Source organism: Opisthorchis viverrini (genome assembly GCF_000715545.1).
Source record: "Opisthorchis viverrini unplaced genomic scaffold opera_v5_337, whole genome shotgun sequence".
In the NCBI taxonomy this organism is placed as follows: Eukaryota; Metazoa; Platyhelminthes; class Trematoda; order Opisthorchiida; family Opisthorchiidae; genus Opisthorchis; species Opisthorchis viverrini.
This window is the reverse complement of record NW_008751995.1, coordinates 416,777-441,473: the sequence shown is the minus strand read 5'-3', so window position 1 is coordinate 441,473 and position 24,697 is coordinate 416,777. Positions and strand designations below refer to the sequence as shown.

Below are 24,697 nucleotides of genomic sequence, written 5' to 3'. Positions count from 1 at the left end.
GCGTCTTCCGGAGGTGGGAGTAACTGATATCCGATTTCCTCACAGTTATTTCCAAACAACTGCTTATGACGTGTTTCTGCGCTAAATCTGGTCAAACAGGCACGCGTCAGTCGCTGCATACTTAAAATTGAGAACAAAGCGATGTACCAATGTCAGCATGTATGGACGAGGTCACTACGACCAGTTGATCGCGACTGAATAAGCTCCATTGTGGGTAGCGAATTTATGAATTTTTCCTTATCTTCGTAGTTCACACTATCAAAACAGCACCTAGGCTATCGTAAACTTAGTGCTTCACTTTGGAAATTTTCTTGTTCGGTTTTATAAACGCTTTTTGGGTTTTACTCCATTCAAGTTTTTTGCCTAATGAACTACCGTAATTATATTTCGTCTAATGCCAAGTCTCAGCCCAGTCTGACGGTGAATCCTATATTTTATTCTTTATTACTCTGCATACAGCAGTAGTTCAGACTTACCGGCACTTAATTGTGCCTTACCCAGGGTTAGCCCAGTATCATGCGTCTCGGGCACACGAAACGCCGAAAAGTGGTCAGATATCAAGCGTATGCTTCAAGCAAAAAGATATACTATCCGAGAATACGAATCGCACAAAATACGACTGACGTAGTGCATGCGTGTTTTCCGGGATGGTAATATGCCAATTTTATTTTCTGTGTGAGGATGAGGATCTGGGATTGACGATTTTCGTGTCTCATTTTGAGAATCTAGCGACGCTTCAAAACCTCCGAGACGGCTGTGTCCTGCATTTTCCGACTGATTTAAGCAGGTGTATCGCTAGTAAATTACGCAACCAATCCTTTCTTCATCTGGGATTGACGATTTTCGTGTCTCATTATGAGAATCTAGCGACACTTCAAAACCTCCGAGACGGCTATGTCCTGCATTTTCCAACTGATTTAAGCAGTAAATTACGCAACCAATCCTTTCTTTCCCGCATTTCGGAGTTGAGTCATCTTCCGGGCATAGTTCTTGCGGGCTCGCTGTTCAACCGATACCGTCGGCTGCCGGACTAAAGCGTGACAAAGCGGCTTCCAGCACCTCAGTTATTAAGAACGCCGTCACCATAAGTCGATGAATGGGAATTCTTTAAGGAGGTAACGTGGTCGTATGTCTGTGGAATTATTAAAGGTAACTTTTCAGAGCCACACCTATGACCCTACTGAGAGCTTTCGATAGAGGTTGTCGTCGAACTTTCGGAACTCAAGTGGCGTGGGAATTGTTAATTCATCGTTCTTTTTGAGACTTACACATCAGAATACATCGCAGCGATGTGAAATTTTTCTGATTCCACAGTACTTCCTCCTTATGAGCAACATTATTTGAGGACGCTCAAATTTTGCCTTACATTTAGGCACCGCTTAAATTGTGGTTCTGCCAAGGGCAAACCCTAAATTCAACTAGTGGTTGGCCTAGTGGTTGGCACATCCATTAACCCACCGCTACGCACCACTACGCTTCCCAATAACACACTGATGATGTCACCTCGATTGGTGATGAAACGTTTGCAATCAAATTGCCCAGCTCAGCGAACAAGCCAACGACCATCTACGCTACCTGAGCTACCAACATTTTCCTCTATAGAAAAGTATTATGTTTTAGGACTGCTACTTTATTCTTGATGTCAAACAAACGACCAATAGGTGTGTCTTCCCGGCTCCCCACAGATGCATCTAGTCACTTCAACCGAATTTTGCTGGACATATATGCCTATATTACACTGTCTGTCAATAACTTAAGCGTTTTCAGTTGCACGCCAGTCTTGAGTTTAGCTAACAACGCATTTCCGAAATCTTTTGACTACCTGAATTAGGTGCACAAACTTGAAACTTTGGGCAGGGCACTGCTAATCCCTTTTCTATAGTTGGCAGTGTTAGGAGATGGGGAAATGTTTTCGATTGAGGTTCCACACCATAATTGAAGATAATCTATGCTGAAAAGCCGAGATGCAGCGTACAATTGTTTTTTTCATTGGGAATCATCAAAAGTGCAAATCCCACGAAGCTCCAGGGAGTTTAAGAGTTGCGATCTCCTGTCTAGCATATATAGACTAAACCGGTCGGGCAAAAGCGGTTGATCAGCAGTGTGGTTAGGACATAAGGCCACTAATCTTTCAATCGCAGAAACCATATCACGTGGCTATGTACTGAATGGCTCTTTGAGTGGTGAGGAGAGGTGAGGTACCAACAATCTGCGAGCAACTGAAGCAATGTGATTCCCTTATCTATTTGAACAAAGAAGTGAGAACAACAAACTTTGGGGAGAAAATCATTGTTTGCACTTTCGTTTGCTACGATACGTGTAAAACGGTGTATGGTACATAACACAGCTTGGTTCGCGACATCGATATAGTTGTAAAACCTGATATGTCAATATAACCGACATTCTCAGAGTGACGCTTAGGTTTTTCTGGGCGCAGACAAAAGCTTGGAACGAGCAATGAATATGACTTCAGGGATGCTAGAAGAAACCTTTATAGGATTTCCGATTATTCTATCTTACACACACAAGTCCGCGAATGCAAGAGCATTTGGTGCATACCCTGTTACGGAACAAATCACTGAACAAAATCAAGATCATTCTTGAAGTTAACGAACACCAAGGTTGTGATAGTACTCTAACCCTCGATGGACCGTGAAGATATGATCTTCTCGACCAGGTTCACGTTTGTTCATCTTAGGGTATGGGAGATGATAGGCTTCTATAAGTTAGAGATAATCCTTCGTTCACCGAGTACCTAACAGCCTACCAGTGTTGTCCCAGCGCCATTGGTTGACTACACCTGAAGCAGTCGCAATAAAATTGTAAAATCAGGCTTTGTGCTGTCAAAAACAGTTCGTACGAGTGGAGTCTGCCTTGGCCATTTGACCCGAATCGATCAAACAGGCCACTCAACAGCCCTTCAGACTACCTTATGACATCCTCTTAGATGCGACTTAGAGTTCATTGAGGACCAGTCGTTCCCATTTCCACGTTTTTCAATTTACTAACAAATCTTAATTTATTTCTACCATTAGGTATGTACTGAGCGACAAGGTACCGAAAAAAATAGTGTTCCCTACTGTGCTGTTGTTGAATATACGGAAATATTCAAGCAGTCTGTGAAGATTTCGTCTCCGTCCTCAAAGATTTCAGCCGGAAATTGTCCAGAGCAGTATCCGGGATGATGTGCACTCAGATATCCGTGAAACTGTTGAAGTTTCCAAGGTCATACTAAACAAAGTTTGACTGAAATGTTGATCAATGTTTGGCCTAATGGCGAGACCATCCCTAATGTCATTGATAATCTCACTCAGCAGGGGATTTCAGATTTCACCGACTCGTTTGGACATATTTTGCAACTTGCCAGAGTATTCAGTTTCCTTCCTTTTTTTCAATATTCCGTCAAAAAGAGACGTAGTGGGTGGTACTACTAAATGCTCTTCACATGACACTGCGAGCTTTTAGCGACTAGTTAGGATGTGACACAGCATAATCTCAGAAAATACAGGGAAAATTGGCAACAAAAAGTGCGTGATCACAATTCACGCAGGTGTTCCGGAAGAAGCGGTAATCAATGACCGATTCCAGTTATTGATGTGCTATGCTTGAAGCGGTACAGACCAAGTTGACTAATAGATTGCTGTGAATCACCAAGTGAACCTCTTCATGTGCTATAAGGCTCATTTGTTCCGTTATAACCACCCAAAATGTCAATTATCGGCCGTCGGGAGGGCGTGCCACGGGCTTTAGGACTATCCTCTCCAGTTCACACTCGGGTGTACTTCGGGTACTAAGTCCATCCCCCGTCCACCTTTACTCTTTCTTTACAATATGCCGTGCTATGCTTGAAGCGGTACAGACCAAGTTGACTAATAGATTGCTGTGAATCACCAAGTGAACCTCTTCATGTGCTATAAGGCTCATTTGTTCCGTTATAACCACCCAAAATGTCAATTATCGGCCGTCGGGAGGGCGTGCCACGGGCTTTAGGACTATCCTCTCCAGTTCACACTCGGGTGTACTTCGGGTACTAAGTCCATCCCCCGTCCACCTTTACTCTTTTCTTTACAATAAGGCCTTCAAATAAGTCATGGTTTTACGGCAGTGAAGCATCGGTGTTGAACACTGATGACATGCTGTCGATGATGATGATGACGACTTCGAATATAGGGCGTTCAGATGGATACACACGCGGCTTAGTGCAAACAATATTTCAACTTACTTATGGTGCTCGGGAGTCCATCGGCTTGGTTTGATCTGACAGAGGGCACTCCAATGGGATGTTATGAAATTTACTTGAACTCTGGGGATCCTATCAGACAGTTGCTTGATCTTAATGGCTTTTCCAGTTTGTAGCAGCAAACATGAGACTCAAATAAGGAACGAAAGAAAAACTGACGCCAGATTGGATTCAGTCAGGCGGTGATGACCCATCTGTTAAACTGTACTACACCACTCTATACCTCACCCTACTATACCACCGCCCACAATAATTCATTACGCTGTGATACCTTATTATCTCGGTTTCTTGGCTAATGTGCGCGAAATGTTGACATTGAATCCCAAGACTAAGAGGAGAATAGTCGGAGGAAAGTCCAATTAAGCTGAATATTGCACCATTGTGTCAACTAACACATGAGTACTTTTGTGGGGAGGAAAAACATGATGTTTTCTGGTTTCTAATGGTACGGAACTGCACTTTGAGATAAACATGAAGCTGTGTTCTTGCAGTATTTGACTATGCAAAGAACGAATTGCCTACACATCTGTTCGCGCTGAGTGGGCTGATCACTATGAGACACTGTTGAGTTTGTGCTCAAAGTTCAAAATCGAATCAGGCTTAGAAGTGATATTCTGAATTAATTTTATGCAAATCATACGAGCATCTTGTTTTTCAATGACCATTAGTCCAAGGAGCACGTGTGAGGGAGTTATCCCTGAGGGGTTTCACTCCTGATCAGAATGTGTTGGATCTGTCACACAGAAACCCGATTAGCGTATTTGACTGCCTGCTCAGAAAGTGCAAAAGCAATGCCCCCTCTCAGAAAGCTGGATGAAGTCAACAGAAGAAGAAAAGGCTCGACGGGACGGTACGACTTCGCACGAGGTTATCAACCGCAAATATGTGGCGCGTGATATACAGATAGGCATAAAAATGTTCTTGGAGTTTTGAAATTCCACTTGTTTCTGCTTGACTGTGATCAAACCTTGCGATACAGTATACTTCATCCCAGTACATCAGCGCACCCTCTTATTTGCCGAGAGACCTGGCCGAGTCTCATTTATAATGGACCTCGGTGTCTGGTGAATTCCGTCCAACCTTAGTTCAAGTAGAAAATAGGATTCAGGGAAATCCAGCAACTGCGTCTATTTGATGAACTCAAAGAGACGTAAAACCGGTAGCGGGCCATCGAGGAGCTTCCACGACCTCATGAGTAGCGTGTTGCGTCTAGAAGTTTATATTGCTTTTTGGACAATAAACGGAACAAAACTGATGGCTTACCTTGGTTGGGTTTCACAAGACGCTTTGGTTTGTCGTCTGTGTGAAAGACTGCAGTTTTCCTACACATTTGAACATTATGGTTCGTTGCGACACATCAGGAGCAATGCAGAGGAAGTGAAATTAGCAGGCCCGGCCTAACATTTCGGATGCCCGAGTTTCGAATCTCGGGAAAGTCAAGAATATGAACCGAAAGTTAGCTCCAAAAAGGGGGAGCCTCTAACTTGGTGGTTCTTCTCTTTGTTGTGGACTGTGGCCGGAATAATCACGCCGGGATAGGAGCCGCTGTTCACACCATAGTGATGTGAGTACCAATTATTCGGAAGGCCCGACATTCCACAGTGTTTGTTTACTCTGGGACCGTACAGCAAAACGGAAGTGACTTTGGCTTACTATATGGTACTTTATTTATTTATTTACAGGCATTTTCCGACAGTTGACTGAAGTAGAAAGGGGATTAAACAGGTCTTTGTGTGAACCACTGGTACTCGATTTAATTGTGGACAAAATAATTTACATCCATATTTTATCTTACTTAAGAACTCAAACAGTACTTATCAACGCTTTTGTCCGCGGTCTCACGATGGGTGTTTTGAAGCAGAGCACGCTTTTGTCGCCTTAATGTGGCGAAACAAATTGCTGATAACTTTTAGTAACTTCAAACCGGCGCCGTGAGAAATCGTAGGCAACTGATTAATAAAATTCCACGGATTATGCTGTTTGGCGGGTTTTGAAACTGGCTTTAGACTTCAACCTTGGAAGTCTCATTTTACAAACTTAAAATTGATTAGCTCATACTCGGATGCACGCTATGGCCTATTACATCGTTTTCAAGGTCTCCAAAACCAGCTACTTGTAGCCTTTGTTCTTACGTTAACTCACTGGGACGGTTCCATCAGTTCGTTAGGGCTCGTTGAGAAGGTGCGTTTCTTAGAGATGTTGGACGGAATAAATAGCGCCGCCCTGAGCAAACTCGTCGCAATTAGGCCCAAACATCGGCAGATATGAAAGCTCTTATGGTAACCTTTACCAATGTTTATTTGATACCAGGATAAATGGTACGCTTATTTGAAGGCAATACAAAAGGATAAAATACCAGGGTATGCGAGAAGTGCTCATCTTTGCTCATCCGTTGTGACTGAAGATATCGCTTTGCTCATACAACAGATAAAGAGCGAGCTTTTCGCGTCGTCTGCTGGATTATTAACAGTCTGTTACAACTTGTGAGAGTCCGCCGTTTGTTGCTGCTGAGGCAATCACGACCCGTCTTTGCAATGTCGACCTTTGTGTTCAAAAGAAGCAATGGAGTAGGTTGTACTCAGGTTTAGAGCACCATACCAATCAGTTGGAGAATTACAATAGATTTTTAGTCGACTCTACTGTAAACTTTCATAAAAGAGCAGGCGGTATCTCGCTCCACGATTTGTGTTAGTTGTGGAGCTCTTGAACTTATGTCCCCTCTTAGTACACAACTAATGGTCGATATTCCTCAATGACTCATGACTCCAGGTTCAAGACTGCCCAAAGTCGCTTCCCCCTTTTGTGCCTCTACTGTAATTTGTTTGGATAGGTAAACCATTTGTCGAATAGACGGGTAAACGTTCAGGAAGGTTCCGTCTCCCAGATCGCACCATCGTACCTTGGAACATAGATGCTTCGAAAGGATTTTATTCCCTATGGACCTGGCCGGTATTTGATTGTGTTAACCACTGCTTCAATTTACGTTATCCGTTGTGAGAGCAACCGCATCGGCGCTGACATTTTTTTCTATCCATTACCTGTGCAGCTTGGGAGAGAAAGTGAGTATCCCACCAAAATGGAATCCACGCCAACAATCGAGCCGAAAGCCGACCGCTTGTATAAGCTCTACTCCGAAGCGGCTTACGATGGCAAATATGAGGTGAAAACGGTAAGCATTGAGGCAGTTGTGCCGCGGAAGCACAGTCACACATGACTGGCAATTTCTCTTGAAAATGTAGCTAAATTTCAAGGAAAATGCTATATTTGGATTCAGGTAGGGCATTTTCTCCTAGCTACTTTTAGTCCTTGTTGTCCAAAGAGTGTGCTGACGCCATTACTCTTTCCATTGGGAAGTTTCCAATTTCTGATGAAGAGGCAAGATATGTCGATTCCGAAGAAAGGGACATCAGGGATATCCAATTATTTATACATCTACCCTTCTGAAACTTTTTTCACAGGGGTTCCTGGATCAAGTGAAATGTGCCATTTTGAACCAAAAAGTTTCATTGCGAAGCATAATGTCAGTCGCGCTCTTCAGTAGATGTAGCCACATGCCTTTAGTTGACAGATGACAAGCATCACAGCTTTTTACAGAAGTGGGCGGTGGACAGCGCCTGGTTGTTTGACATCTACATTACAACTGCATACAGTGGAGTTTTCGTCCTGTCGGTGAAGCCAATCTATGTTGGAAAGCCGAGAAGACCGTGCACCCTGGATCAAGTGAAATGTGCCATTTTGAACCAAAAAGTTTCATTGCGAAGCATAATGTCAGTCGCGCTCTTCAGTAGATGTAGCCACATGCCTTTAGTTGACAGATGACAAGCATCACAGCTTTTTACAGAAGTGGGCGGTGGACAGCGCCTGGTTGTTTGACATCTACATTACAACTGCATACAGTGGAGTTTTCGTCCTGTCGGTGAAGCCAATCTATGTTGGAAAGCCGAGAAGCACCGTGCACCTAGGAATGATCATGGTAGCCTACCACTAATTCCCTTTTTTGTCCACTTTCATTATTTTATTCAAAGTGAGGTCTTCATATGAACTGTGGCTACATGGCAGTGAAGCATCAATGTTGAATACTCATGTTGTGCTCTCGGTGGGGATGACCATGATGCATAGCTGTTCTATCCTTTTTGTGGATATTTCAGGGATTCTCGAACCTGCAGTCTCCCGACTGCTACTTATGTGAACACTTGGCCGTTCTTCCATCAACTACTGATTAAGAGTGCGATGAACTCACACTTAGACAGGATATAGTACCACTTGTCCCTCAACAACAGAATCCATGTCATATGGGGTTTACTGACTCCTCATTCGCAACCATGGATGACAGTACCTGTTTTTTATTGCCAACTAACAGTGGGGGTGTCTTTTGGGGTACTTCCCCCCTCTTTATCACCCTGTACGTAAAGAGCATAACTAACCATGCTTTCCTCGCCCAGTGGAAAGCCATACTGACAGTGACAGACCGTGGCTTCACGTACTTGAGCACATCTACAGATGTAAAGTGCACTGAATAGAGTTATTATCTAGTTGGATGAATGGTTTCTTGTCCTTGATGTTGTAAAACGAACTTCCGGTCAAGGTTGTAAATGGCTTTTCAGTAGCTATCAAACCATTCCTGATTCTATTCTACTTTTCCCAAAAACGTTCTCTGTGAAACGTCTACGTGTGACCCTTTTTTGTGAACCGTCGTTGATCCCTTCCATCCAAATCCGGCGATAGCCTGAATGGTTGGCTAAGCACTGGGTGACGACCTCGCGCGTCACTAATTCCTACGATGCTTTTATATACGGATATTTTAGGTGTTATTCCACATGTCACCTCAAGGTGACATTATTATTATTACTATTACTATTATTGGTCTTAAACGTTCCTCGCCTTGCTTTGGGCATTGCATGTTTATTCGTGTGAATTCTGGGTTAGCAGAGCGAGAGCAATCAAGTGCATTGGAGTTATGTGAGCATGGTGGTCATCGCTTGGTCACATTTGTCCTGCTAAAGTGAACGAGAGGAAACCTAGAAATATAGTTGCAGAACTGGTCATCATTTTGAAACTCCATGCTACGGTATTGTCGTAGAATGAGACACACGTTTGTGTGATAACGGATATGCACACTGAGAACTTTACCACTGAACCCATCTTTATGTGGCAGTTATTACGGGAAAGGGGGTTTGTCTCGGTCGGCATATTTGCCATAGTTTAGACGCTATTGGTCTCCAAAGGGAAACTCAGAGGTTAGCAAAGTTCTTGCGTCATTTTCTCAGCAAGTTCTGTCAATCTTGCGATCCCCTTGAAAATCGCTCCAACAGCTTTCGAAATATCAGAAGCAAAACGAGACGGGACGGATAAAATAAACACTGCCCGTGGTGCATGCTGACACCTTTGAACGGATATGACAGAGCTCGGTGATCACATATTTTTTGTTTGTATGTAGGATTTTCATCACCTATTCAGAATGGTTTGCTAGAAATCTATTCACATACGTATACTATGATTGGGTGTACAATCCAATCTTAAAGGACACAGAGTCTACTCAGTATAAGGTCTTCACTAGCTTGATGAAAAGCGTTGGTATCTATTAGGTATTGGAGGGCTTAGCAACAGTCCCTGACCGGTTTTCGAGCATTTTTAAGTCACTAGGCTACCGTATGGGGTTAAGAAAGTATGGGTTGCAAAAACTGACTTGCAAAACTGATCAGTTTCATTAGGATTTTCTGTATTGTGGGCGGCTAAACATTTTACTGACCTTTGTTCCCCAACTACCAAAATAAGTCTAAGATGTAGTGTGATACCCAGTTCCTTGTTCCGATACACCCACTGGATTAGCATTGCAATTTTGCCATGGATACGGGTTCATGAATCACTTTGCTGAACACAAAACCAGTATTACAGTGATTTGTGAACTTGAGAAGGTTGACTGTGTCTCTTCGTAGCTGATGAAATCTGGTAGTTGACACGGGCGGGAAGTGAATGTGGAAAGAAGAGAACAGAATCGGGATGGGGCTTGGCTTTACATGAAAATTCAGCTTGACTAGAGTTTCTACGGATATGAATTAATTTTTCTATCCTCACCGTTAAGCTTCCCACACGCAGAGTGTTTCTTGAATAACTCAATTTTAGACCCATTCTCAGGAACCTGAAAAACAATGGTCTTTGCGGAGAGGGGCTTCCTAAGGAGATTACCGTCTTTCAAAAACGTCGCTACGGCATAAAAACGTAGAAATCAACAGTGAAAACTGTTTGTGTAATTAGGATTTCATCGGTTCCTTTACCCTTATATGCTTTTGGGCAGGTAAGTTGCATAATCACCATATACCCAAACTTAATCACCTTCTAAGCAAGACCATTGTTTGGAAGATTTATTACTGGACTTCATATGTTTGTATCGGGACAGATTAATACAAGAGAAGATTGAAGCAAAGTTCATATCTATCGTACTAATTCTATGAAAGACCTCTGATTCGACTCTACACATTTGGACAAACCTGACGACAAAAAAGACCACTAGTAAACGCTAGGTTCAAATCTGTTTTTGCAGTTTTTTGTCTTTCAAAACATGCCGATATATCCTCAACATGGTAGAGGACGTTAGTAGCTAAGGTAGCGTAAATGGTCGTCAATTTCTTTTGTCATTTGAACAAGCAAACCGACACCCGTGAGGAATGCTGAATTCGATTTTTTCTAAGCTACTTTTCACAACTACCCTGGAAAAAGTAGATTAGGTTGGTTGAATGGCAGAAAAGATGACCAACCTGTGGCTCGTAATTGTTTTGTTAGACGAGGATAACTGGTCAATTGCACCCCACATGAAAATATCCTCACGACTGGTTGACTGAATTTGGAGTTGCAAAAACACTTTTTGGGTGATGCTTTGCGGACACGCCGCTGTCGAAACGCAAAAGCTTCATGATAAGCAAAACGCGTTCATAGGTTTTCACCTATGCCGATTAACACGCATCAATCAACCATATTATGCACAATTCCACCATGGGCTATGAAGAGGTAGGCTTCTTTGAGAAGGTTACACTTTTGCCTCAGTTTGTGGAGGTGTACTTTCATATAACTGATTATCTAGATGCTCTATCTCCTAAATTTTTTTGTCCACGTCTTAGCTGACAGCCAGGCTAGCACGCTATAGAGTTAAAATGACATAAGTGTTCATTTGTTCCCTCAAAATTTGCATTGTTTTACAGAGAAATTTGTACTGCTCCTTTGTGTCCGAGACTAACACCAATGGTGCTAACATCAGTGCACCATGGCAACCCGCCTTTGCATAATGAGAGCCCTTAAATAGAACTTCCCGTATCGATCACAGAGCCTCGTAACTGGTTCTACATATGTACAAGTTATACTCTTCTAGTGTCCATCCGCATCCACTGGCTCAACCTCGTTTTGGTCTAGTTTCCTGCCCTTGTTAATTGAGAAACACTTTGTTTGCCTCGCGGTAGACCAAATGTTTATCAGATGTTTTGATCTCTGAATGGTCAACATCTTGTTTTCCTGTGCGCACTCGTTGAGTAATTCAGCCAGTCACATTTTGCTTCATTGAACTTAATCGGCAAAGACCTGGATATGCGAAGAAGGTCAATTTTCAAGTAATTCTTCCCTAATCAATAAGCGGAACAGTCATTGATAGAGAGCAAGATGTACGGGATTTGTGACGGGTATTCAAATAGGTTTTTCGCAGAACAGTCGCAGCAGACAGTATATGGTTATTGCAAATCCTTCGCACACTACACGCTGAAAGTTTGACCTCCTAATTACGTCTGTTTAGAACTGCTAGCATACCCGCATGGAGGATCAAGCTGCATGATTTTGCAAAGTGATAAAAGTCCAAAATAAATCGTGATAAATCTGGTGGGTTTATGGAGATACAGAAATATGGGCCCTTAAATGGGAAAGTAATTTAGCACTAAGTTTACCATGTAATTCGTTCTACACCAAGCTTCAACGGCCTACTGTCAGAGATAGAGGCGAATTGGTGAACGAAGAGAGACTGGCTTCATGGGAAATTCACGTACAATATAGGTGAGAGTGCAGCCGGTGGTCCCGTATTGTTTGATGTTTTACTGCCGCACAACACTTGTCAGGGTCGCTTACTGATTTTTTACTTTAACCGGCTTAAATGCTTGAAAAAGCAGAAACGCTTGGGCTCAAGGTGCAAGGATACAAATCACAATGTTATGCAAAATTTTTGATAACTTTCGTCTCAGGATAGACCACATCTTAGAAGAGACATGTTCTGACCGGTTCTTCGGATGGACGTCTAATGGGCAAAAGTCTGTGCCCGAAACTTGAAGTATCTCCCTCATTTGAAACTTGAACCTCGATCAGAGTAAGTCATTCTTGCTTGTCCATTAACTTTCAGAAAATGCAGTTTTGCATGAAATGAATAGACAAGAAGAATCGCCCGATATAAGAAGTCGAGGCGCGTGTAACCTAAAGCATTATCTATAAAAATACAGAACTGATCTTGGTAAATCAAGTGCCCGACGCGGATACAATCTGTAGACACTGAAATTCGACGCCCGGCACCCTAAGTGTGCAAACACCACCAACTCACGTGATTTCGCTGTTGATACACAAACCATTCTCATCGATAACTGATATTCTGTGAGTGGGTGTTTTTTCAGCAAGTCATGTGTTCCGTGCATTGTTTGCTGAGCATTTCAATTAGGAGGGTACCTATCTGGTCATAGACCAACAATCAAAGTCAGGAAGGATCAAAGCCGATCAATAAACTTTTTGAGGTTGGTGAAAAATGACTTAGTAATGTCGGCAAAGACTACATTGCACAGACTAACCTAAAGCTACTCAGTGCAGTTAAATATCGAAAACTTTCTTCCCCGGAAGCCTAATTAGACTCGTCTTTGGACCTGAAAGCAGTGGCGCATGCTTAGTTTGGCCAGGAAGTTTATTGGCATTTGAACAACAACCGGCTGGTCAACTGAGTTAGTTTTTTCGCCAACGTCTAGCAGGAACACATCTAGAACTAGTCTTATTGACTTCCTTGCAACCAAATGGTCCGACCTGACATTCACTTGTTTTCTAGCGAGGCAACTCCGTATGACAATTTCCGTTCTAGTTGATCAATCTGTTCACCCTGATTCAATCAACCAATGTGAGCAACCCGGAGGTCGTCGATTACGCAATTACTTTTTTCTCCATGGCTGATTGACCCATAACTTCTCATTGACTGTGAGGGTTTCGGTAAAGAAAAGCGCTCAGCATGATGATATTCACTTATGCGGACTTTATTATCCAGGTTCACCTATTATGCGCCGTTGGATTAGCCGCATCAACGAGCTTGTGAGGTTCCTGTGGTTTCAATCTTGGAATGCCCTGTGACAATCCCCGCTGGTAGATTATAGTAATGGCAGTGCTTAGGTTCGGTGCAGAATAACCGGAATAAGTGCGTCAGGATACGAGAAGGATGGTTTGAATGAGAGCAGTGAGAATGAAATCTCTTGTCATTAGTCATCGTTTTCTAGAGTGTGGTGCCCCCGAAGACTCCATAGATGAATTTCAGTACCAAAGTCTACATGCAGCGGTTCACTATGGAGCGAAAATATCGCGCTCAAATTTGGCCGCATTAGTCGATTGTATTATGCTCAATATAACTGAATCAGGGTTGCAGACGTAAGCGAGATTTGGTAGACATTGGATAGTTGGCAATATGTACTGAAAATTTCCCTTGCGAGCAACTTTTTGTTGGTGAAAAGTCATCGATTCGAGATCATTCTCCTCAAAATAGAATGAATCGATTGTGCTGATATCGTACGCTGGCGTCACATATCTTTGCGTACGAAATCTTTCGATAAAAAATACCTTTGGCTGTTCATTGCGTGAATATAGAAAACTTAAAGTGTTTTCAATGGATCAAAAATGCATCTTGACCGTATACTTGAGTCTGGACAAACGAAACTGTCCTGTGGGTTTAAAGGTGACCGAGAACCAAATTAGTTTACGTCATAGTCCAGGAAGGAGAGGAAAGTCAGAAGGCCCAAACTTTTATCAATCAACTCAAAATCTTTTGCTTTTAGCACGGTGGAGAATGGACAAGTTTGTTACCACGGTAGAAGGGTTAGCGGAAATCACTGCCAATGGCATTGAAGTTTTCTGGACCTACCCTCATTGGTACTTGGTGCGTCTGTTCCTTTCCATTATGAACACACTCCCTCACCCCCGATCGATCACCTGTCCTGTGAATACGAAGCTGATGTTCAGGATTTCAGGTTTCTTCTCAGTTTATCCGTAATCACGAGTGCATACCAGGCAATACAATGAATACGTGAGCACAGCGGTGCTGTTGGATCATCTATTTTCTCACTGGGACAAAAGAAGCGTCATTGGTGTATCAGGTACCAGACACTGGGTAGGGAGTTTACCCTTTAGTCATGAAGCTTTATCAAGCTGAGGAGCCTGAATTCTTGAAATTGCTCGTTAAGCTGATCATGTGAAAGTTCAAACCGTATTTAGAGAACTGAAATTTCTTGAGCTTAAACTTAGAAAAAAGTAATTATATGACTACTTCAGCACCCCATCTCTGTGATGTGGGCAGCTTATTAGTTGTTGGTGTGTGCTGAGAGATCTTCATTAATAAAACTGAAATTGATTGGTGCCATCAAGTAGGATGATACAAACATGGAACTCTGGTGAGCTATGATTTGGATAAGATCGCACTGAGTGCTCTCTGAAACTGCCTTCATTTAAAAGGCACTATCCTTTCGCATGGATCCTTACACAGAGGTTCTTTCAAACTTTGCATGAACTATTGTTCTAAACATTTTCATTAGCTGTCCGTAGACGTTTGGCAAGTTACATTCCTTATTTTCTTCCTTAAAAGCCTGTTTATACTTGAAAAGTGCTTGGAATGCACTCAATTTTGTTTCTATTGAAGACTCCGCTGGAGCTTAGCTGAAACTCTCGTTCATAATGTTCTTCAACTAAATTGGCTGAACAAAGGCCACCTCATGTTACGATGTTCGAGATATCGCCGAATATTTTCATAAATCAAACTACTGAGAAGGTTGTGGTCAAGGTGTTGAAAGTGCGTCCTATCAAGCAATGTCACGCAGCAATAAGGTGGATACTATACTATCCTTTTTACACGTTAAACTGCATTTTAAGGAAATGCATCATATCTGAGCATACACTTAAAAACTTACCATTTGGAAATAATCCGCTACATCAGATGGTCATTATTTCACCTCCGAGAAAGGAAGGATTACCGCTCTGTGGATTGTGCTGACCAAGAGTATCTACAGCCGAGAGGTCTAGATTACTTCACTCAACTAGTCAGTACTTTCACTTTGAAACTTTCGAAAGTGGTACTCTTGCGACACACTGCCGCAGCTTTTCACGGTATTTGAATGACAGAAGAGGCGGTTCATCGTATCAAACTTATGGTTTATATTTCCAACCAGTTCTAGTTTATTTGAGTACCAAAAACCCTGAAGTCACATTAAGCATATGTGAACTCATTCAAGGATAATCCCAAACTTTGAGTCAAAGTGCGCCAGACAGATAGAAGCAGACTAATGACATCAAGAATGTCCCTAAATCTTTAATTCACGCGTGGTTTCAACTTCATGTGTAAAATTGGTGATACCATTTGCAAAAGGAAGAAGAATTTTGGAAGAGCAGTTATCAAAGCGAAATACTAAAATTTGGCCATAAAATATAAGACACGAAAGCGAGACACCGGCTTGCATAAGGTTTGGGAAACTCGGTGTTCATCAACGTACATCATAACTCTCCTGGACGTTGAATGACCGTTTGACTTTAACGAAAGGGCGAATTTGAATGAACAAGCAAGTTGCAGCTCAACCGTTGGTTAACTGCAGGATCCTTTCACAGTTAAGCAGATTTTATCCGTGTGACGTAGGCCTTCATATCAAGAGTAGAAATGTTGATGAAAAATACTGACACACGTTCCCGTCAACTCGATAAACTGGGTCTTAGGTCAACCGAATCACAGGATTTGCTCTAGCTTGTCAAGAAGTTGATACGAAGAATGTTGGAATACTTTATTCCATGTCACGAAAAATATGGAACTTTTTAATGACTACTCCCAGAGTAGCTCATTTTGAACAAAAACTTAAAGACCTGAATAACTAGTGCACACTAGTTTGCTGGCCATTGGTTCACCAGGGTATGTATTCCGTTGTAGACACTTAAATATCTTCAACAATAAGTCTGTTGGAGGAGATAACCATACAAACCTCAGCTACTTTGGTTGGATAGGACAACCGGTACGGTAAGAGGACAAATGTTATGCTTATGTAGGTGGACTTGAAAACAGCTGGGTGAGTTAATTTAGGCGACTTTTAGACGAGAGTCCTTGAGGGTTGCTCTACTCATAGGTCCTTTTGTGCGATAAGCGAGCGTATTCTGCAAGTTCATTGCGGAGCAAGGATACATGCATTTATGAACAAAAAACATCTAAATCTGTTATGAAGAATGCACTGGGAGGGTACACGTAACTTAAACCGAAGGAAAATTAAGCGAATAAGTCCACCGATTGACCTCTTCATCGGCCGTTTGGAAATTTATTTTATTTCCGTTGTGCCAGTTCATAGAAAGGGTGCTTCAGGCTTGTCATTAAACTGGACGGTTGTGTAACATCATGTCCCTTAGACGTGCGACACCCTGAGTCTTTTTCTCACGAACTAACGCGACACCTTTTGCCCAGTTTTAGAAGCGTACGGAATAGCCAATTTTTCAACAGCTTGATTCACAAGAAAAATAACTTCCAGTTTCTTCTGATATTTAACCAGCATGCACAATTGCACAAACTGAAACCCTGAGTGAAAACGAAAGTTTCTTCAAAATTGGTCGACGGCAACTATAAAAGTGAATCAGATCAATGAAAACTTGAAATGAAGGTCAATTTATCCTATCTTCACAGATTGCACGTGCTGTTGTAAGTTTTATTTTGGCTTGTCACTTTGATATTTGCACTCGCTCTAACCCACACAATAAAAAATACCGAAAATATTCGAGGGATTTCGAGTTCATATCAAGATTCACTTGGATTATCTTCGAAAAAGAACACTTTTTTAATTTGCAGTACATCGAAGGCAACTCAGTCGTTTGACTGTTTACTCCGCTGTTCTGTTGAAAACAGCTTGAAACAGACGAGTGGTACACCTTCTATCGAACGGTAGAGAGTTATTTTGAAACTAACCGATTTGTTGGTTTAATTTTAATCGTTTCTCTCTGGTGATATCCTCCAGCACCCTGAGGGGTCCAGTCACCAGTTAAGTAACAAAATCTTAGCCATTGGTTTGTGAGATGATTGAACCAACCGAAATATCACGGATCAAGAATTGAGGACAACATGATCCGTTGAAAAGTGCGCAATAGTGAAATTCTGAAGACTAGACTGGTTTTTGTACCACTGAAAAATAGAGTTAGAAATAACTAAGGGATTAAAAGGTATCTTGGATCATTGTGCTGGTTTTTTAGGAACCACAGGTGTGTGAAAGTTGGTCGGCAACACGACAGCTGCGAACTTTGTTACAACCCATATTCGTTACGTCGAAAAGGTTGCGCAATATGAATCACATTTGAACACGGATACATGGCTTTTCTCATCTCCTCAAAACTCCGTTTTTCGGAAATACATATCTTTCTGTGAGAAAAAATAGTGCACCCAATCTACCTTCAACTTCGACACTCATCTCAGCAGGTGTCTACGCTGTACCACCCCCATACCTATTGGGGTATCGCGTGATGTAGAGCGTATAACATCCGCTAGATATTGTCCTAACCAGTGAGTCCGCAGGAGCTTTAAAATAATACCGCACTGAGTAATATAGTTTAGCTGTTTCATGGGAACCTTCAGTATATAGGGCTTGCATTCCAAACGAATAACTATCAGTAATATTTTTACCTTGACAGATGAGGCAATTTAGGATAAATGAACACAAGCACCTATTTTTTGAATTGGCAGAGGAGTGGACATGACTGCCAGAAGCGACGTCATCACAAGCGTCGTCGAAACAGGCCACGTTGTCAGTCTTACGGAAGAGCTTCACATGATCTACTAGGTCGGATACACATTGGCAAGGCAGATCCGAAGGTGTAGTCTAGCAGCGACCTAAGTCAATTTATTTTTCTGCCGTTTGCAGGGAGTGTAAAAAAGAACAGAACACGAAAAATACACAAAAAAGAAACCACATGCCCCCCCCCCACTTTTGAACTCCAATTTGTTAACTGAAAGCTGAAGACGCGTTTTTTGTGCAGCGATTGCGCACCCCACATAAGCAGTTGACAAAATCCTTTTCAAACCAAACCAGAAGGTTATTTCTTTACATTTGGTGACCCCAGTTCTTCTTATATTTAGTTTCTCACCTGTCTCATGCCAGCGGTTCATGAGAAAATGAACATAGTTATATACTACAATACTACAGCATTCTTTTGTATGTTATAACCGTGATTACAATAAACACACTGCGGGACAAAGTCTCAGTTGAAAGGTCAAAAAACACGATCATCATCAGTTGCTGAAAAATTTTCGAGAGATATCTGTTAGAATGACGGCAACGTATTTAGAAAACAGGTAGTTTCTGAGGCAGAAATGAGTCCTTCTGTCGCAGCACAACGCGATTTTATTCAAAATCCCCCACTCTAGTAAAACGTTCAGTTGCGAATGTCTATTCTGATATACATTTATTTTATGTACAAGGTTTGAATGTAGAATGAAACTGATAACTCCTAGTGTATACAACTGATATGTTGGTTAAGAAATTCTGAAGAGAAAAGCGTTTTAAGTGACCTAAATAACTCCACTGAACTGTTTGGCATGCACTTCACACTAGCAATGCCGATATTGTTCCTGTAAACCGATAGGAATCAAACTCAAATCTTACACTTTCAGGCTGGTTAATTAGCGTAGTATATAAATTTATTTAACTGGGCCGCTATGTGAGTACGGGGAGGCTGGCTGAATATGAGACCACTCTTCAGATCGGAATGTTTTTATCTACATCTGACACTTGTGCATGAATTCAGTTTGTCCGTCAAGGGATCGCGGATGTCTAATGGGTCAAAAATATGGTTTCTACGCGCGAAAGACACGAAAATAGTCGGCGTTCGACCATCAGTGTCTCCGAAACACTGGGACACTAGATCAACAGAGCTGAGGTAGACCAAACGGTTTCTGGAGGCCGGGCTGATCAACCTTAATAGTTTGTGCTGTTTAGAAGATGTAGTTCGCATGTTGAAGAACGACCTGACGCGTCCAGCTTAATCCCTCGTCCCTTTTATAAGTAAAAACTGGCGAGGAGCCTACAATGAATGGCGTAACGGCGGAGTAAACTGGCAACTGTCTGCCTCCTGGACAGGACGCGGTGGATCGTTTTCTCAACGGCTGTTGACAATGACACTCCGATATCACTGCTTCAAGGCATAACTTCTTTGCCAGGTAATTTGATTAAATAAACGCTGCGTAAACGTCCACTCCGTAGTTTCCAATGCCTGCCTCCTCATTCTCTGGTCTCCCATTTTTCAATGAACGAAACTGTAGGGACCGGGATCACAGTTCTCTTAGGACTTGTTTTCTTGCTGAATAACTGAAGTGAATTGAACCGAGCTGAAGTGAAGTAAACTAAACTTAGTAATGTACTACTCATAAGGTTGATGAAAATCTGTCGACAGTCCACGACCGGTTTCGCCCTTTTTGGGGCTCATCAGGTAGGTGCAGTCCCCAAGTTTCTGTCAACCTTATGTTCTACTTGAAAACGAAATTAGCGAATATACACTCGTTTGCAAGCTAAACTAAACTTTTTGCTGAGCTAAGCTGAGGGATGTCTTTGGAAGGTGGCGGCACCATACTCTGCCTCGGGTGAAAAAGTAATGGCCTTAGTTCTATATGCTGGTTGTTTCGCTGATTCGTAACATTGGTATGTTTGTTTTTCGACTAAGATTGGTACGCCGCTTTCTTGGTTCACCTATTCATTATGACTTGAGTCGATAATGAAGGTGTGGAAAAGCTCGATTGGATCGAGGTTTTCGATAACTAAAAGTCAATGGGCTGTTCCTGTGGAATATTGGGCCGAATTCGATACTGAATAACTTCTCCCGGTTACCGCAGTTACCTTACCTCTAACGTCCCTGATTATCCGTTCACTAGGGGGCTTTTGAAGTTCTACTTACTCAGTGGATCTGCCAACAATGGGTGATATGGGGTTGATGTTGACACATCCAAGCAGAACTGTTTATTGGGACACGTCCTATCGTAGGGTAGTTTAGAAGGTCAATTTAGCCGTCTAATCCAGCAAGGCCTATCATAAAGTGCATGCACTGCATAAATCCCAAATGAAACTCACTGCGTTAGGTTGCTAGCTGGGGTGAGCGAATGACTAGTGTGGAGTGTTCACGTTTAGTCAATCGCACTTTGGCACTTTCCGGTGGTCATAGTGAAGACTGCAGCGGATTGAGATGCCGTTCTCATCGGATGTCAACTATAAAACGATTTGTATTGATTTTAGCTGACAGATTTGTTAGCTTGCTTATTGGTCAACTGAATGTAGGTTACGTTCGTGTCCGTGACTTACTTCATTCCTGACTTGCCAAGCAACTTAATCAAACACTCGTTGTTCTAGTGTCATTCTTCATGTGCATATTTGTCAAAATTTACTTGTGATATTTCCGTATAATACTGACGATGTGTTGTTGTGGCAATGTTTCCACAAATCTAAAGTCTCTTGTGTTCACTCGGGTTCCTTAGGGATAAGGAACGGCATAGTTTGATGCTCGTATATCTTTTTATCCGAACCATGCCTTGCTGTCCTCTAAAATATAGTTACTGTAAGACTCAAATTCCCCTTTTCGTGTTTCATTGTTTCCTTTCACATCTGCGGGCAAGAATTCGTTTGGCGTTGTTTGTGTCAGACACCAGAACTGCATAAATCAGCATCGAATTCCACACCAATGTCTGTGTGACTGGTTGCTGGTCTTCCCTACCAATCTTCGGGCCTGTAGACTTATTTGCAAGTAGAACGTTCGGTCCCGAGAAATGGTGAGGTTTGCATTGTGAAATGCTGCAGTCGATGACTTACCCGTGAGAATGGTTTGAGAAGACCTGTATGTGAGGGTGTGAGTTCCCTTATACTTGAATGTGTTGTTTATGATGTGATCTTCTTACATGTAGAGTGATAACATGAAATGTAAACCGATATATTATGTACAACTTGAGAATCAATTCAAAACAGTTTTACTTTGGAAGGTATAAAGATCAACTAATATCATATTTATCCGTTTTGGTAGGTTTTTTAAATAGGCCTAACGGACCTGGAATACTGATCCTAGATTTTGAAACCAGTCAAACAAGGTGAAATTGGCGTGAATGTCTATTTCAAAGATTCGGCAAGCATACCTTGAAATATTCCATGCCATACTCCCTTGGGTTGTAATCGAGCTTGAGAGAAAAACAAATGTTTGCCCGCAACATGACGAGAACTCGGCAGCAGAGGCACTGTACTTCCATGCGTCGTCCAATATGGACGTATGGGGAGTCGTGCTGCCTCTCTCAGAATGCCTGTCAGAAAAACACGGTGAAGTTTAAAAGGGTTGTAGACGGTCGAACACGAATACCATAAACGGAGGCTTTGCATTGGAACGGCGAATCCACCTTGTTCCAGATTACAGTGTGGCATAAACTGTGGGTTAGGCCATTCGGCTTGTGAAACTTCAAAAGGCTGTTGAGGTTTTCGTGGCTTGGGTCTTCTTGGTCGTGCACCAACAATGTTAAAACAGTAAAGAGGTTTAGGGCCTAGTTCAACGCTATTCTTCTGTGCGACTATAAAGCTCCCCAACAAAGGAATATTCGGTATAAGATCTTGCTCGATGAAAACCACGTGACCAGCTTTGCTATCACAGTGCTTCAATAACCACTCAGTGGTTAACAGGTGTAGTCTACTTCGATTGGGTTCTGAACCGGTCACTTTCAGTAGAAGCATATCCTGCTCTCTATCCAATTCATATTTGAGGAGATTCACTAGGCTTGGACTCAAACCGGTATTGCTGGGAAGACCAACAACAAAGAAATAGTCGATTCGGGAAATCCTGGATTCTCCGTCAAATTTAAAGTACTGCAGAGAAGCCCAAGTGTGACGTATTCGGTTGCGCTGTTGACTGTGCCGTAGTTCGGAGAAGATCACAAACAACAAATCTGTGTATGGTAATTTACACACAGCTGGTATGATGGAATCCGAGGTGAGTGGATTGACACTGTTCCTGGATAGCTTGTTCAAAAGTGCAGCGGTTTCTGGTAGAAGTCTGCTGATAGATTCCAAAGGTGTTGTAGGTACCTTGGCGTACTTGGGTGATGTATTTCTGCAATGGCTTGTTTTGCGCAAAATTGGATAGTATGTTGATGAAACTGTAGTTGTCTTCAACTTGGAAGAGGTTTGTTTTGAAGTCGATTGGGAGGGGGCTGGTTTTAACCAGGCACGTTTGGTGTAGTACAGATATTTGCCAAAGTCCAAGAAATCCTGGGGTGGTGGACTTGTAAGAACTGGGGACTTATGATATATTTGCGGTTGACTGACTAGTGTCACAATCCACAATCCAAGTAAAATACAAAAATAAAAGCAGATGAAGCATGAACCAAACAGGAGACTTATACGTAAGCAAGTTCCAATTGCACAGGCACGACGACGTGATAGCATTCTTCAGAGATGATAGTTGAATAGAATAGAACAAATTGGCTTGCTTGAATAATGAGTATAGCCACACTTGTCCGAAGCTTTGCTGAACACCGTGGAACATTTTCCCTATATCATTGGGGCCCGAAATTGTCAAACTTTATCAGTCCCAGTCCTTATGCTTTAGCAGCAATTCACCGGTGCTTTGTAATAGTCAATTGTGCTTGCATTCGTTCTCATATATTCGTCAGACTGAAAACAAATGCACCATACATTTTGACCAATCTGGCAAGGATGTGAACGTGGTATTGATCAAGCCTGACCAATCAAAGATCCGCGAGAACGACGTATACTTTCTGAGTTCTACGATTTCACCTGGAACCAGAATGGTTTCTGATACGGTTCAATGTATCAGAAGTTCATAACTCGATCTGTTAGCAATACCTGGTGTGTAATCTTTGGGTTCAATTTTATACAAAATATTTCCAAACAACGACCGCCTTTGGTGGAATTTTCACGCTTCGTCGCTTTGATAGAAATTGGAGGATACCAAACGAGTGACTGACTTAGGCAACTAATGCGTACTATTGACCACTTATGTAACCTAACATGCCAAGATATGAATGATAGCAGCATCGTCAGCAGGAGGAATTCGAAGCTACACAACCCCTAGTCTATCACGACGGGCTTAGCAGAACCTGCTGGAATAAAGTCAAACGTTAGCGAAATACACTCATTTGCAAACTAGTTTAGTTTTTCGAGGACTCACCTGGAACCCAGCTGAATCTCTCGTTTGTGATGTTTCCAGGCAACTGAATGTACTGCACCTGGCCGCCTCATGTTTCAGTCGCTACGATATTCGAGATATCGCGACACATGTATATTTGTTATGCACTACTCATAAGATCGCTCAAACTTCCTCGACAGCCCACGACCGGTTTCACCCTTCTTGGGGCTCATCAGGTAGGTGCAGTCCCCTAGTTTCCGTCAACCTCATGTTCTACTTGAAACCAAATTGCACGAAATTAGCGGAATACACTCATTTGCAAACTAAATTGGTGTTTCGAGAGACTCACACGGAACCCAGTTGGATCTCTCGTTTGTGATGTTTCCTGGCAACTCGTACAATTTGGTTTCAAGTAGAACATAAAGTTGACGGAAACTCGGGGACTGCGCCTATCCGGTGAGCCCCAAGAAGGGAGAAGTTAAACGTTCATTTATGCGTCATTGGAACGATGTCGACGCTAAGGAGAACTGTGGCGATTTCATACTTGTCCTGGACAATGTCCGAACTTGAGGTGATTGGAAAACCCAGAACAGAAAACCCAAACTGAATAATAGCCATTCGACAAACAGAATGATACCGAACAGCAATTCTTATATGTTTGTTCGTCGTATTTTGGTGCTGTCCAGTAAGTCCGGCACATTGGAACCAGACACACTGAAGTGAAATCGGATTCCGAGCCTTTTGTGGCAAATTAAATGAGCAAGACGAATGCATTTGCAAACACAAATGGAAGAACGTGTGACGAAAATGTTGATAGTTACAAGTTCAGCGAGACATTTCGCATGGTCTTTCAAAAAATTTTCAACCGGAATAATGAATTGACTAATGCTACAAAGATGAACGACAACCGACGCCATTCAGTGCATGCAAATGTCTAAACTTAATTCATCTCAACAACGCATGAAGGGGCAGAGAGCTGCTGAAGATGTTTAATGGCTTGTTAACTGAACGGATAAGTTTAGAAAAACTGGTGGGAGAACACCCCCCCCCCACCACGACTAAGCAATCCACCTC

General features: G+C 42.3%; 1 protein-coding gene across 1 annotated transcript; it reads right to left on the bottom strand.

Annotated features, from left to right (window-relative positions):
- Positions 1-21,603: 21,603 nt before the first annotated feature.
- On the bottom strand, positions 21,604-22,920 carry T265_15062 (hypothetical protein; the record flags this gene model as incomplete). Its single annotated transcript, XM_009176429.1, has 1 exon — positions 21,604-22,920. A coding segment is annotated over one exon (1,317 nt), but the record flags the coding sequence as incomplete, so codon positions are not given.
- Between the last annotated feature and the right edge of the window lie 1,777 nt (positions 22,921-24,697).